This window comes from Megalobrama amblycephala, linkage group LG23 (genome assembly GCF_018812025.1).
Source record: "Megalobrama amblycephala isolate DHTTF-2021 linkage group LG23, ASM1881202v1, whole genome shotgun sequence".
In the NCBI taxonomy this organism is placed as follows: Eukaryota; Metazoa; Chordata; class Actinopteri; order Cypriniformes; family Xenocyprididae; genus Megalobrama; species Megalobrama amblycephala.
Window position 1 is genome coordinate 10,800,828 of NC_063066.1, and position 15,632 is coordinate 10,816,459.

General features: G+C 37.1%; 1 protein-coding gene and 1 long non-coding RNA gene across 9 annotated transcripts in view; one reads left to right on the top strand and one right to left on the bottom strand.

Moving 5' to 3' along the window:
- The window catches only part of LOC125259319, a 108,582-nt gene that overhangs the window by 32,491 nt on the left and 60,459 nt on the right, over nucleotides 1-15,632 (top strand). The window lies entirely within an intron of this gene.
- gria1a (glutamate receptor, ionotropic, AMPA 1a) overlaps nucleotides 1-15,632 on the bottom strand; it is a 103,058-nt gene that overhangs the window by 6,673 nt on the left and 80,753 nt on the right. For 3 of the 8 annotated variants that reach the window (XM_048176892.1, XM_048176888.1, XM_048176890.1), the window contains exons 12-14: nucleotides 8,672-8,870; nucleotides 7,592-7,839; nucleotides 2,079-2,193 (exon numbers count right to left, since the gene is read on the bottom strand). In XM_048176892.1, coding sequence (XP_048032849.1) covers nucleotides 2,079-2,193; nucleotides 7,592-7,839; nucleotides 8,672-8,870 — 562 coding nt within the window. Of the gene's footprint in view, nucleotides 1-1,493; nucleotides 1,609-2,050; nucleotides 2,194-7,591; nucleotides 7,840-8,671; nucleotides 8,871-15,632 lie in introns of those variants that run through there. The other 5 variants (XM_048176889.1, XM_048176891.1, XM_048176893.1 and 2 more) reach the window with 4 other exon arrangements.

Consider the following 15,632-nt stretch of genomic DNA (forward strand, 5'->3'; position numbering starts at 1 on the left):
AACAAAGTAAGTGTATCATACAGTGAGTCATCCAGTCTATAATAATGGCCTTTTCAACTCACGACTCCTGGAGCTAGACCTACTTTTACTTACACTTGTATTCATAATATAAAAATAATATATTATTTTTATTTCCTTACTTATTCAAAAACTGAAAGAAAAAAAGCCAGCATCTAAAAACAACAAGAGAAATATGCTTAGTATTTAATCTATTCATTTATTTAATCTTAGTATCTAATCTATTATAAACATACAACTACACATACACTAGTTTGTAATTTCTGACAGGACAAAAATAATGGTTGGAAATGTTTGGAACAGTACACTAACTTAAAGGATTCGATCACTTCAGAATTCAAATTTCCTGATAATTTACTCACCCCCACGTCATCCGAGATGTTCATGCCTTTCTTTCTTCAGTCGAAAAGAAATTGAGGTTTTTGAGGAAAACATTCCAGGATTTTTCTCCATATAGTGGACTTCAGTGGGGTACAATGTGTTGAAGGTCCAAAATTCTGTTTCAGTGCAGCTTCAAAGGGCTCTCAAGGAATAAGGGTCTTGTCTAGCGAAATGATTGGTCATTTTCTAAATTAAAAATGTATATACTTTTTAATCACAAATGCTCGTCTTGCACTATAGTGTCCACGATTTCACGCATTACGTAATCATGTTAGAAAGGTCATGAGTGTCGTAGGCGTAAGTACCGAAGAACTCCATCTCGGACATTGTTGTTTTACCTTTTTTTTTTTTTAAAGTGTGTTTGACTTACTCTTTGCATGTTCTCTTTGTAAACACATTAGATCAGTACTTCCCCCTACGTCACGCGTGACCTTTACAACGTGATATCGTAATGTGTGAAGTGGACACTAGCACAAATCGAGCATCTGTGTTTAAAAGTATATACATTTTTATTTTTTTTTTAGAAAATTATTGATTGTTTCGCTAGATAAGACCCTTATTCCTCGGCTGGGATTGCATAGAGCCCTTTGAAGCTGCATTGAAACCGAATTTTGGACCTTCAACCCGTTGTACCCCATTGAAGTCCACTATATGGAAAGAAATCCTGGAATGTTTTCCTTAAAAACCTTAATTTATTTTCGACTGCAGAAAGAAAGACATGAACATCTTGGATGAACATCTTGGTAAGATGCTTATACACAGTTGAATTAAAAATGCAAAAGGAAGTGCTGGACACCAGTCACATGCAAAAGGAAGAGGACATAATGTTGTATACTTCAGTACTATCATGTCTACTTCTTTGCTTGCTATTTTAAATCTGTAAATCAGTAAGTAGTGCATAAATATTCTACTCCGAACACAAGTGTTTTAAAATTCTTCTCATCATTCGATTTAAATCATGCATAAATAAATGAATACAACTCTGGAGAGAGAGTAAGAGTCGCCCATGTCCAGATTCCTTACTGAACCTTTTGAAAGGGTTCTGGAAAGGCTAAACTGAGGGGAACAGAGCAGGACCAAATGTGTGAACTGACCTTTCTTCCGGAGTCCTTGCTTCCACACTCCCCCTTATCGTACCACCATTTGTTTTTCAGTTTGTCTAAGACGGCTTGCTCACTGAGTTTCAACACCGCTAGGTTAACTGGGATTCTTCAACCAGGGAAATAACATAAATAACATTATCCATGTTATTTTATGTTATTCAGCACACATTAAACACATACCCATCAAAATCAACTCAACTGTTCTGTGTTTTTTTATATATATATATATATATTGACTGCACACATATCAGAAACATGTTGGTAGTTCATTGTAAAAGTGATATGGGTTAATACTCCATCTAGCGATGCTTCCTTGCTCCCTGCTGCGAGATGTGCATTATTATATCACTTTGGGTAACCGGCAGACCGCAAACACTCCGTCTGGAATAACTTGAATGTGGCATGAAACGCCATAATTTGAACAAAACTTGACTTGCTATTAATCTAACAAAACTTGTTAGGCTCAATTTAGACTGGATTGTATTCGTCTAGAGTGTTTGGTCGGCACGAGTTGCCGGTTACCCCCCCCATGGTAGTGGTGGTTTTACCCGTTGGGTTTGTCACATTGGGGCTGACCTTGGAATCACCTCCTCCGCTGCCACACTCTCCTTTGTCGTACCACCATTTGTTTTTCAATTTGTCCAACAGGCCTTGTTCATTCAGTTTTAACACTGCCAGGTTTACTGGGTTTCTTGAAACGATAATGAAATAATATTTTGGTCAGTGTCAGCCCAGATAAACCATTTCAGAGACAGTGTAATGGGAGAACAGACTCAGACTGGTTTGTACACAACAGCCACTGCTCTATGTAGGTTGAAATGTTAAATGCATGGCATTCGCAGTGGTTTTGCCCTGAGTCTGTATATAAAGTATGTTAACATGTGTTTAAATGGAGAACAATGCTTTTGTTAGTGGCCTTTGTGAAAGACAGGCTTTATAAAGCCAAGAACAAGACTTTTTCAGACAGAGGAGGAGAAAAAAAAGATGTCCTTAGATGTCCTTGGTTTTTACTGTCTGCTTTTGGCTCTTCCCTTTTGGGGAATTGTAACAATGTGAATCTAAAACAACAGACTACACCGCATTCCAAATGATTATGCAAGTGACATATCAGTAAGATTTCAGTAGAATAAACATTCAGATTTTAGTTTTTCTAAGAAAATGTATGTTTGTTTATTTATTCATGTCTTTTTAGATAACTGGTATCAATCTCAGACAAAATAATTTGCCAGGTCTACTTAAGTCTACACCCACTGTTAATTTTTCTCTTTGTGAGCTTTGGTTAGTGGTGTCTAAAATGCATCTTTACGCACAAGCCTGCATGGAGAGCTTCTTGAGACTCCAGAGACACCAGGAGCTTCAAATACCTGTTTGCTACTCAACACTGGCTTTTTTATAGCTGCCCTTTTAATACAATTAATTTTTTTGACAGGAACTTTCATTAATAAGCCTTTATCTGACCGAGTTCTGCTGTGCTCTAAATCACTCACAAATCTTATGATAATTTGATAATCTCCATTCAGTTTTCACAGAATATTAGTTGTTTTCATGCCTTTTGCACAACACTGCACCATTTCATGCTTTTCATCTTCAGAAAGATCTTTCTTCCTCCCCATATTGCATGAGAACTGTGACTTGCTTAATAATGTGGAACAACCTTTAAGTAGGGTTTCCATAGATCTGGCAAATTATTTTGTCTGAGATTGATACCAGTTATCTAAAAAGACATGGATAAATAAACTAACAAACATTTTCTTAGAAAAACTAAAATCTGAATGTTTATTCTACTGAAATCTTACTGATATGTCACTTGCATAATAATTTGGAACGCAGTGTAGAGACATCAGACAAATTATTAAAGTGATATTTCAACAAAAAATACAATTCTGTCATCATCTCACCCTCCCCATGCTGAAAAAACAGCATATGCTGTTTAGGTATGTTTTAAAGCATTTCAGCAGGTGGTTTAAGGTGGTTTAAGCTGGTCAAGTGCTGGTCCTAAGCAACTAGCTCCATCTCAGGACCAGTTTATAACCAGCTCAGGACCATCTTAAACCAGCTCATGACAAACTAAGGACCAGCATAAACCAGCTCAAACCAGCTTCCATGCTTCAAAACATACCTAACCAGCCTATGCTGTTTTTTTCAGCAGGGTCAGACCAAACTCTTTCTTGCTTTTCTTTATTTCTTCCATTGAATACAAACGGAATACTTTTCCATGAAATTGCTCTTTCTAATGAAAGTGAATGATGACCAAGGGCTGTCAAACTATAAAAACAACAAAAAAGTGCCATGAAACTCTAGATGGCAGAGGCTAATAGGTCCTTTAACTTAACCTGCTCATATCACATCGTTATCTATAGGGCACAGATGATTGGTTCCTGCTGTATCAGTAGTCAATGAGCTTACGTGCTCAATCTTCAAAATACTCTGGTAGCATTGCATAGCAGTGCAGCGCGCTTCAGAAACCCTCCACCTTCCCCAGCTCCACCTGTATAGATCTGCTACGGGTAATTCATGTACGCTATATTATATACAGCAGCAGCAGCATTTCTTATTTGCTCACAGCAGTGTGACGTGTATGTATTGGCTGTAGCAGGTCCCGTACTTGCTCTGCAGCAGCAGCAATGAAAGCAGCAGTAAGTTATTACATTAATGACAGTTCTATATCATTGAATCAACAAACGTTGTGTGACAAAGTTACTACGATTTCAGAAAACATTCTTGAATGTCTAGATTATTTCACCCACAATGCACTGTGCCATATTTTAAAATACACAGATTTACAGTAAATAAGATTTGAGAGCTGCAGCAGATACGATTATTATTGAACAATGACAAAATTCTGAATAGTATGGCTTTTATGCCATTTTTTATTGCTTTTATGGTGTTTTTTGTCATTTTCGGAGCTGGGTCACCATTCACTTTCATTGTATGGAAAGGAGCAGCATGAACATTCTGCCAATCTTCTCTTTTTGTGTTTTATAGTAGTAAGACCATTATACATAACATGACAGAGTAGATGAAGACAAAAACTGAATTTTTGATTTTAATACCCCGCTCCCCATGACTGATATGACTGAAATCAGAAACCACATCTGAAGTGTGCGTCTTTCTTTTTAATCTTCTCCTTCATCCTCAGGTCTTAAACACCCCATACAGTTCAAAGGCACAAATATACATCTCCTCACAACCCACAGAATCGGCTGGCCGATCTGCGTTGTGAGCAAATGTCGTCTGCAGCTCTGCATGTATAGAGAGTTGTTCTTTGGCTTGATAAAACCCAGGAATTCTTTCTAATCCCAGAAGTACCAGACAGAAAGAAGTCAGAGAGTGTCTCAGGAATGTGGAACAAACAGCTACATTCAGTTTGATGAGCATTTGCTTCTGGAGGTGGCAGTGCTTTGGGTGAGATGATTTCATTGACTAAACTCTGAGAATGGCACAGATGGATAGAGATAAAAGGGCACACACATCAATCTTTAGGGCTGTCGCATCTTGACTGCAAAACAAACCGTTTTAAGGTATCAGTCTGAGATAAGACAGGGAAAATATGGAACAGCTGTCAAAATGCACCAAAACGACTGATTATTCCATCAGTCAGTAAATTAACCTATAAATCACAAAGTGAAGTACAATGTAAAACAAGTTCAAAAGCTCAATTATCATCTTCTTTGTTAATAAATTGATCATTAGAGCAAGATGATGCTAGCAGACCATAACATAGCAAGATATTAAGGTGTAAAAAGGATCTCTATTAAAGGCTTTGATCAGTATAATTCAAGCTCGGGCAAATGCACAGATTTTGCATCCAAATCTTTATCCTGACTCTTTGCATCAGTTCATTTAAGACTTAACTGACTGGGTTTACATTAATAACTCACCAAAATGCTTAAAATGTATTTATCAATTTATCATTCATTGTTTCATCTAACTACATTTTTACATCAATTACGTGGTTTTAATATTTGTCAGTTTGAAAAGTGATTTTTAATTAAAATCTCAATGAAAAATAGTCAACAGATTAGAGGATTGATTTGAATGGATACATTTTTAAAAATAGATTTATAGATTTTTTTTTGCACCTAACAAGATCTGATCTGTGCCAGATGTCTATAAATAATACAACTGGTTGACAGTGTAAATGAAGCCATTAAATAGAAAATTCAGTGAAGATACACAGGAGCATTTTTACATTTTGACAACTGAGCCACATGGTTAGTTCAGCAAATCAAAACCAAATCTAAATGTTCAATCAAGAATGGCAGTGTCTACCGATTTTAACAGAGAGAGCAAAATCTCCCATTGTCTTCCACGTGTCCAAATCATGCAGTAGATGCCCACATGGAATCTACCGGCTCATGTAAACACATGTCAGGAAGGGAGTCGCTCTCTCTCAAAATCAGATATACACCACACAGCTGGTAACTCAACAGACAGAGAAACACATTTCTGAATTCATTTCCGAGCCTCTTTCACTCTTGCTGTCACTGTAATGGCTAGCTAGTATTGAATTTAATTTGAGTCCTGCTCTAGGTGGCAAGATGGAAGTCAGTCATTTACATCCTGTATCTGACGTCTCTCTCTCTCTCTCACTCCATCCACCCTCTCCCCCTGTTCTCTTTGCTATAAGGTGACCCAAAAAATGACTCTACAATTGCTATGAGGTCGTTTCCCCAAGGAGCTTATCTTATTAGAGAGAGATGGAGTTATTGAGGTTATTTCAACAGCTCCAAATTGCCCTTGCGAGGCCCTTTGCACTGCAATGAATGTAATATCATGTGGGCCATGGTGTATTAGTCAGATGGGTACACTCAAGCACAATAAATGTGACGTTAATGATGGTGGCGTACAATTGAAATAACAACTGTTCACCTAATAATGCAGAGAATATAAAAGAAACATGTTAATGTTGACATTCAACTTTAGAAGTGGCTTGCATAAGAATAACAACTGATTGCCCAATTGCTTTCATGCACAAGTCACTCGGTAAGGATAACACTTTCGTAATTCGGAATGATGGAGAGAAACTGAAATTAGCATCTGGTAGACCTATAGCTTCAAAGCGCCTGTCGTGAATAATGTCTGCGGTGTCTCAATGGGCTCTGCTGAGCGGCGCTGCTGTTTAATGAAAGGACGACGAACGCACGTGTTTCCTAAAGGGCTTCTGAAGAGGGTGCGCCATTTTCCTGCTGTTTCTTATGCAAGCACTTCTGGTGGAGTGTGTTGAAAACCCCTTCAAGCAACATGAGGTATGGGCGGGATTTTGAACAGCTCCACACACACATATGTACACCCACACAACAGCATGTTCTGTTATAGAAGAGGCTGCTTAGCACAGTACGTCTACCCTCACCCTTGGTTCAAATTATCATGTATAATATCATTAAAAAGTCCTTCAAAAGAGAAACCAGATGAGTTCACTGAAGTCACACCAATTTGGCAAAAACCTGCGCCTTATTCACCCGGAATCCAGGAGCTAAATGTGCTTTTTTTTTTTTTTTTCACGCACTGTACCTTGAGGATTAAATTAAGTCACTGACATTCTCTGCACAAACATGTTGTTTTGCTATGAATGCGTCTTATTTGCAAAACTCAGCAATTTTTCCTGCAATCATATCAGCAAAAAATCATCAAATGATGGAGAAGAGCACATATAGTTCCACATATAGACTAGGCAGTGTACTCAAGCACACTTGGCATTTTAAAGAGCTGATTTAGGTGCCTGGACTGCAGTGATGGAGTGATGCTATACAGTTTCAGTAAAGTATAGCAAATTGCATTAGTTTGCTGAGTCCTTCATAATCTAGTACTCAGAACTGGCTTGCAAAATTGGGAATAGCAACATGCAAATATCTTTTTTTTGGTTATGTGTATGCTGTGACTTGATTTGCATACTTATTTTAATGAATTCCCCTGTTTCCCTTTTTATCTTTTCTTTTTTATTTAACTAGTAGATGATGTAAACTTTAGCCAAGGTGAGCATAACCCCTTTAGTACTGTATCCAGCCTCTACCACAACTGAACCACCATCTGATCTTATTTTTGTAATGGTCGAATACAGTTGGCATACAGTGGACAGCTGGCTTTACCTGAGAAGGGATCCTTTGGGGGTGGCGATGCCGTAGCCTTTGGAGTCCAGGTTCCCTCCAACCTTCATAGTGTCGCAGGGTTTGCGCTGCTCGATGTACTCGTTCATGGTGGACTCCAGAAGATAGGCATACTTCCCCTTGGACTTCCTCACCCGTATAACTCCTTCATCTGTGGTTTTTACAAACACTGAGGGGTCTGCTGATTTCATATAGGACCACATCTTCTCAAAGACCGCGATCTTTGACCTCTAAAAGAAGAAAGTGAAATATTACGCAATTGCACACTGTAAAACATGGTAACGTGCAATTGATACCCTACGAAATTTCACCAGATCTAACCCTTAAAGTGCACCTATTATGTTTTTTTCGGATATTACCTTTCATGTAGTCTGTAATATAGCTGTTTGTGAATGTTAAAGTCTGCAAAGTTTCAAAAATCAAAGTGATCGATAAATGGAGTTATTGTTTCCCAAAAGAAAGAATGAAGAACCTATAGTCTTCATTGGCTGCCCATGAACAATGTCAACTTTAACCTGCCCTCAAACAGTGTAGTTGTAGCTGAGGCCTGGAAGAGTATGGTTCCTGTTGTCGACATGTCGAGAAGAAGTTTTGTTTTCTGCAAAAACAAATCCACTTTGGCTCAAATTGATATGGTAAAACCGATGCCACCTGTTTGCATCACAAATGCTGAGAAAACATCTGGAGTTGAAATTCAGATATGGTAATGGACGTTTCATTTCTGACACGCACTATAAGCGGTAGACCAATCACAACAGACTGGGCCATCTCACCGATCAGAGCAGAGTAGGATCTCGGAAAGAAGGGCTTTAATGAGAATGAGGTGATGTGCAACGTATATTATGAGAAAATTAAAGTGTGTTTTGACCTTGAATGCATGTAAAACTATTATAGGGCACAAAATTAGGAACCTTTAAAATAGCATAATTGGGGCACTTTAAATTTAGTTTTGTTGGTGTAACTTAATGTATTTAGGTTGATTCAGTGATGCTGACTAGTATTTTTGATGTGAATACAATATTTTTTAGGCTAACATTTCCCCTTGTCCATGGCACTTCTCACCCTAAAGAACTCTTTGGTGGAGCCGGCATCTAGAGTCCCATAAGCAATCTCAGTCTGTTTGGCCAGATCCTCTGCACTCTCGATGGGTGACACCATCCTCTCCACTGTGAGAAAAGCAGCTAGGTTGGCTGTGTATGAGGAGATGATGATTAGAGTGAAGAACCACCACACACCACCCACGATACGGCCAGAAAGAGACCTGGGGAAACATATGATAAAAATATAACAAATATGCACACACACATACAATGGCCTCAATAAATATAAGTATTACTACACCTAAAGTGCCATGTTTAAAATTTGTATTTGTATTATAAAACTAAACACCAAACCAATTGCCATTTATTTTAGAGAAGTATGACAAAACACTAAAATAATTTAGTTTATAATGTTTTATTTTTAATTGATACTACCATTCAAAAGTTTGGTATCAGTACAATTTTGTTTTTGAAAGAAGTCTCTTATGCTGTAAAAATACAGTAAAACCAGTAATATTGTCATACGGTGCTCAGTGTAAATGAGTACACCCCCTTTGAAAAGTAACATTTTAAACAATATCTCAATGAACACCAAAAACTATTTCCAAAATGTTGATGAGACTAAGTTTAATATAACATCTGTTTAACTTATAACATGAAAGTAAGGTTAATAATGTAACTTAGATTACACATTTTTCAGTTTTACTCAAATTAGTGTGATGCAAAAATGAGTACACCCCACAACAAAAACTACTACATCTAGTAGTTTGTATGGCCTCCATGATTTTTAATGACAGCACCAAGTCTTCTAGGCATGGAATGAACAAGTTGGCAACATTTTGCAACATCTATCTTTTTCCATTCTTCAAGAATGACCTCTTTTAGAGACTGGATGCTGGATGGAGAGTGATGCTCAACTTGTCTCTTCAGAATTCCCCATAGGTGTTCGATAATTGGCCACTGAATCACTTTCACCCTGTTCTTCTTCGGAAATCCAACAGTGGCCTTAGATATGTGTTTAGGATCACATAAAAGTGCACAATGACCAAGGGCACTGAGTGATGGAAGCATCTTCTCTTTCAGTATAGAGCAGTACATCTGTGAATTCATGATGCCATTAATGAAATGCAACTCCCAGACACCAGCAGCACTCATGCAGCCCCACATAAAGACACTGCCACCACCATGTTTCACTGTAGGCACCGTGCATTTTTCTTTGTATTCCTCACCTTTGCGATGCCATGCAGTTTTGAAGCCATCAGTTCCAAAAACATTTATCTTGGTCTCATCACTCCAGAGTATAGAGTCCCAGTAGTCTTCATCTTTGTCAGCATGGGCCCTGGCAAACTCTAGGCGGGCTTTTTTTGTGGACGGCACCCATGCATGCCATTCCTCTGCAGTGTACGCCATATTGTGTCACGGGAAATAGTCACCCCAGTTTGGCTTTCTACTTCTTTAGATAACTGCAGTGAACTTGAATCCGTCTCATCAGAAGACACTCCTGTCGAACTTCCGTGGACGACCTGGACATCTCTGTGAAATAGTTGCAGTTCCATCTTTTTAAAATTTTAGTAGCACTTTTGCTACAGTATTCTGACTGATAAGTAAAGCTTTGCTGATCTTCTTGTAGCCTTCACCTTTCTGGTGTAAAGAAATTATTTTCTTTCTCAGGTCTTGTGACATTTCTTTTCCATGTGGTGCCATTGCTGACAGCATGAAATGGGAAGGGGTTTTAACACCCTTTTATAGTCAACTGTCTGCTGGACACCTGTGTAATGAATAATTAGACTCACCTGTGGTTGAATTCTTGTTAAATTAGACATTTGTAGTCTAAAATTTAGCTTTTCTCCAAAGACTGTCTGTGGGTTGTACTCATTTTTGCATCACCCTAATTTGAGTAAAACTGAAAATTTTATTCTCTAAGTTATATTATCAACCTTTATTTAATTTATAATTAACCTTATTTTATAAGTTCAACAGATGTTATATAAAACTTAGTCTTGTCAACATTTTGGAAATTGTTTTTGTGTTCATTGAGATACTGTTTAAAATGTTACTTTTCAAAGGGGGTGTACTCATTTACACTGAACACTATATCATTACAATTTAAAATAAATTTTCTATTTTCATATATTTTTAAATGTCATTTATTCCTGTGATGCTGGAATATCAGCGATGTCAATGTTGATAAAACTTGAATGGTAGCGCATATACACAAAACATCATTACAATATACAATATTATTATAGAATATTAATATCAGTCAAGTTGTCAGTCAGCATGAACATAATTGTCGGTTTATGAGCATCAACCAGAATTTTACTTAGGAACTGAATATTTTGTATCTGTGCTGCTAAATAATTCAGAGAAACTAATGGAAATCACATGCTCAAATGGAGATCCATTATGAGTTTATCAAGTGTAGTCATTCAAAAAATCTCATTCTGTGGAGCACTGAACATTTTCTAAATCCTAACTGCATTACAAAAGCTGGCCTGCATGTAGCTTCTTCATGCACATGTTGATGCTCACAGTAGTCGGTGGTCTAGTCTGTTTGATACACTGCTCTCTGTCTCCACTCAGCTATAAACTCTTAGTGAAATGTGCTGAAACGAGATAAGGACCAACACAATACCACTCACCAGCAGCGCATTAATCTCACTTTTAGAAAGTTGCCAGTATGTTAAATGAATATATGCATATTAATTGCCAGGGATTAATGGTGATGAGAGCACTCAGCCGCCACTGTAATTGCACTTTAACCAATAATAATTAAAAAAAAAACCTTAAAAAAATAAAAATAAAAAACGATTTGTCCAAATTTGTCTAAGCAGTACACAAGACACAGTGTGTGAAAAAAAAAATCAGGGAAAATAGCTGTTCGATATGCGTGGTGGAAAAGAAAAAACTGCTCTGATAAAAGCACATAAAAACAAATGCACGGTTTAATCGTTTAAGCTATGAAACCCGTTGTGATGAAAGACTGCTGAGATTGCAACAAACAGAAATAGAAAAGCAAGAACCTGTGAACTCTTTGAGTGTGCACAGATTGTCAAACGGGTGAATAAATAATAAGAGAAAGAACATAACGGATATTTGATTTTATGCTTCAAAGGCTGGACTGAGATATCTCCGGTCACAAATTCCAATTTTACAAGGTTAAAAAAAGTAAAAACAATTTCTCCCCTGGCCAAATCCTGGCCAGAACACGATGTTACAAGAATATTTTTGAAACATCTCTTAGTTTCTGCCAGATCTTTGGGGGTGGTCTTTAATCCCATGGCCTGAATGAAGCTCAGACAGGCATATGAGATCAGTTTAATGTCTCTGAGGGAGTTCTAAATGGTCTACCTGCAGGACTAGAAGGCATAAACTGAGTTCCTGGCAGCCGGGCGGCATAATCTTCTCTCTCTGCTGGATTAAAGAGCGGGGTTAACTGTCTACATGGTGAATCCACCTTGATAGCGGATGGCTAGGATACACTGAAAAAAAATTGATGTAGAATTTCCTTTGAAAAAGTTTTCACTCAGAAATTGCTAGTAAACTTCACAAATAATTTCAAAAACAGCAACGAATTAAATTAAATGTGAAATCTTACTTGAGGGTGAGTAAATGATGACAGAATTTCCATTTTTGTCTTTTTGTCAAAATTTAAAAAACCTTTTTTTTTCCTTCAAATCAAAGTTTGTAGTGTTGTGATTCACCTCGTAGCTGGTTGGCTTGGTTTATAGCTTATAACTCTTTAAGGAAGACTATTTTTAAATCCCTATGGGAAAAAAAAAAAAAAAAAAATCCGGAACCAGCACCGCTGAAAAAGGGGGTGTTGCACTCTATTGACATTGATTTGAAAATCTGAGACTGTTATACTCATGTCTATATTTCATTTCCATGTTCTCTCATTGCGTGAAATGTGTTTACAAATCTAGCTGTGTGCAGAAAGCTATGTAAGCACCTGTGGGATGGGAAATTTATTTGGTGAATGGTTTAGTACACAGCAGTATTACAATGTAATGATGCTGGTAAATCAATATTCAGCGTGACCAGGCTACACCATAAAAATGATTCACGACAGGACTTGCCGAAGTGAGTTGGTGCTAAACTGGTCTGATGAAGATGCTGATGTGTTGTGTCTGCTGTTTATTCAGCTTCATAATTCAGCTAATTACCTTTAAATACACTATCCATATTCAGACAAATACAGCATGCCATATTTACAACGCCAAATAACGATATGTGAAGGCATACTGAAGTACATTTATTTGAGGAAATAAAATCGATGACTCAATACTAAGTAATGTTATGAGTAACTTCACCATATTGTGATTTTTAATAACGTCTTGATTATTGAAACACTACAGAATGCTGCACATAGTAAATGTGAACCATCTTACACTTACTTTGCATGGAAAAAAAGATGAAGTAAAATAAAATATAAATATTAAATAAAAAAACTTAAATGAAAAAACAAACAAACTTAAATGCATGTAAGAAATGATGCCTTGAAATAAACACAAAGTTAAACAGAAATAAATATGTAAAAAACAAATAAATGGCACATAATTAATTAATAATGAATTGCTTAATTACTAAAACAAACTCAAATGAAAACTGAGAATATAAAATATAAATGAAAGTTAATTCAAAATAATAATAATAAATGCTATAATATATAAATAATACTAAAAATAAACTGGTAACAATATGTTATTGTATGTTATACTGCTTAAATCATAATTAGTTAATGCTTATTTAAATAGTCAGAAATTAAACTGATTAATGTATTGTCAAGTACTCATATTTAAATGCATTTCAAATTAATTAATTAATTAATTACCCCCCCCCCCCTTTCTTGATTTACAGAAGCACATTTATACTGAGATTCAGGGACCCCCAGTTTTTCTGTAATAATCATTATATTTAAAGAGCTTTATTTTGCTTGGTCACAGTGCAAAGAAAAAAAAAAAGTCTTTTAAGCTCAAATAAATTTGCCAACTGGTTGTATCAGCAGTCAACTAAATGAATGAAAACACAATAAATAGCCAGCTAGTGCCCACTTAAAGTATGTGCACTTTAAGCAAATAATTTTTACACTTTTTACACATTTTTACACTTACCATTTTTCAGATAATACCTACACCCCTGAAAACATCAGCGGGCTGTAAAAAGACCCCAAGTCAAACTCTGAAAATATACCACCACAGTCTATGCATACCACAGGCAAAATATGCAGCAGAGGCTCGGGCACCAGAAATTTGAAGCTGGCAGAGAGAATTGCAGCTTAATGCTCTGATGTTGTTTGACAGCTTTTGCCAGGCAACGTTTGAGTGGTGTGAAGCTGACACACTGATCTCATTCCTGGTCACATGTCAGAATCTCTCCATGCTTAAATCCATGCTGCCGCTCCCTCTTCCTCATGAGGTCAGTATTTACGCTCTGCATGTATGGAATGAGATGATTATGCAAATGTCGTTTACAGCAAACGACTGCAATTAAATGAGAGAAAAACTAAGTAATTTCCCTAATCTCTGCATAATATGCTCATTGCAGAGCACATGTATGTGACTCGTTATGCAGAGATATGAAACTGTTGTGTTTTTTTTTGTGCACTTTTAATTTAATAAATCTCACAGATCTTTATATAACACGCTTGGCACAGAGTTTCTTATTTAGACGGATGTGTAAGTGTCTTATGAAATCCATTGCTGAGATAGAACTACCCTCCTGTGTTTTATAAATTATAGCCATAATCTTCTGCACTGCCCTGTTCAAGATAACTCACTACTGAAGGTGGCCCAGATATTTGTGGCTGTTGCCTCTCCCTGCAATACACACACACGCACACACCTTGGATTTTCATGTTTTATAGTGACTATCAATAGACATAATGATATTTATATTGTGCAAACTGTATATTTGATCCCCTAACCCTACTCCTAAACCTACCCATTACGGAAAACTTTCTGCATTTTTACATTTCCAAAAAACATCACTTGAATTTTGATGATTTAGTAGCTGCTTTCCTCATGGGGACCAAAAAATGTACCCACAAGGAAAGGATTTTGGACATTGCCATCTTTGTAGGGACATTTTGTCCCCCTAACGTAGATTTACCTAAACCACATCACACACAAGCACACACAGTACACATCTATAGCCAGAACTGGATACAATATGCATCTATAAAACACAAATCACCCCCTGATAAATGAAAGCTATACGTCCTTATGTAAATTATGACTTTAGAGACACTAATAGGGCACATTTACTAGGTTAAGATACACATGGCTTTCTACAGAGGGGACGTTTCATTGACATGACAGCTAATTACATTTTCTATACCAAAGCCTATCCGTCACGCAAATTTTTTTGCATTTTTTATTTGCATATTTTGTATGTTTATTAAGCTAGTTCCCTCCACTGTCATTTTCCCTGTATGTAATTTGGGGTTTTATCATCTTTTTGTAGACATTTGGTCCCTATAATGTAGGCTAAACCTGCCTCCCCCTACACACACTCACTCACTCACTCACTCACACACACAGCGGATGGTGGTACTCAGTCAGCAGTGCTCTCACACTGTGAGCTGTGCCACTCCAGAGGAAACACCCATGTCTTTCAGCGTTGCCATGGCAGCACTCTCTTCTCTCCAAACAGGCAGCTGAGATGGGTTTTGTCACCGAGCAGCTTTCTGTCGACACTGAACTGACTGAACCCCGTCTACGGCCAGCATGCTTCTGTGTAGGTCGGAGATGCCCACTGTTTGTTAGATGCCCATTCTATTGTGTATAGTCTGATGAATATCACATGAGCAAAGAGTGCAGGATCAACCATTGTGTGCTACATAGAAAATATGAAATGCATTAGAGAAAGGAGAATCTTTAATAAAGCTATAAAACTACACATTTTGGCCATGTCTTCATATAATATATTTAATTTAATTACTTGAATTAAGTTAATAGAGCAGGAAGACGGTGGAAATAAAT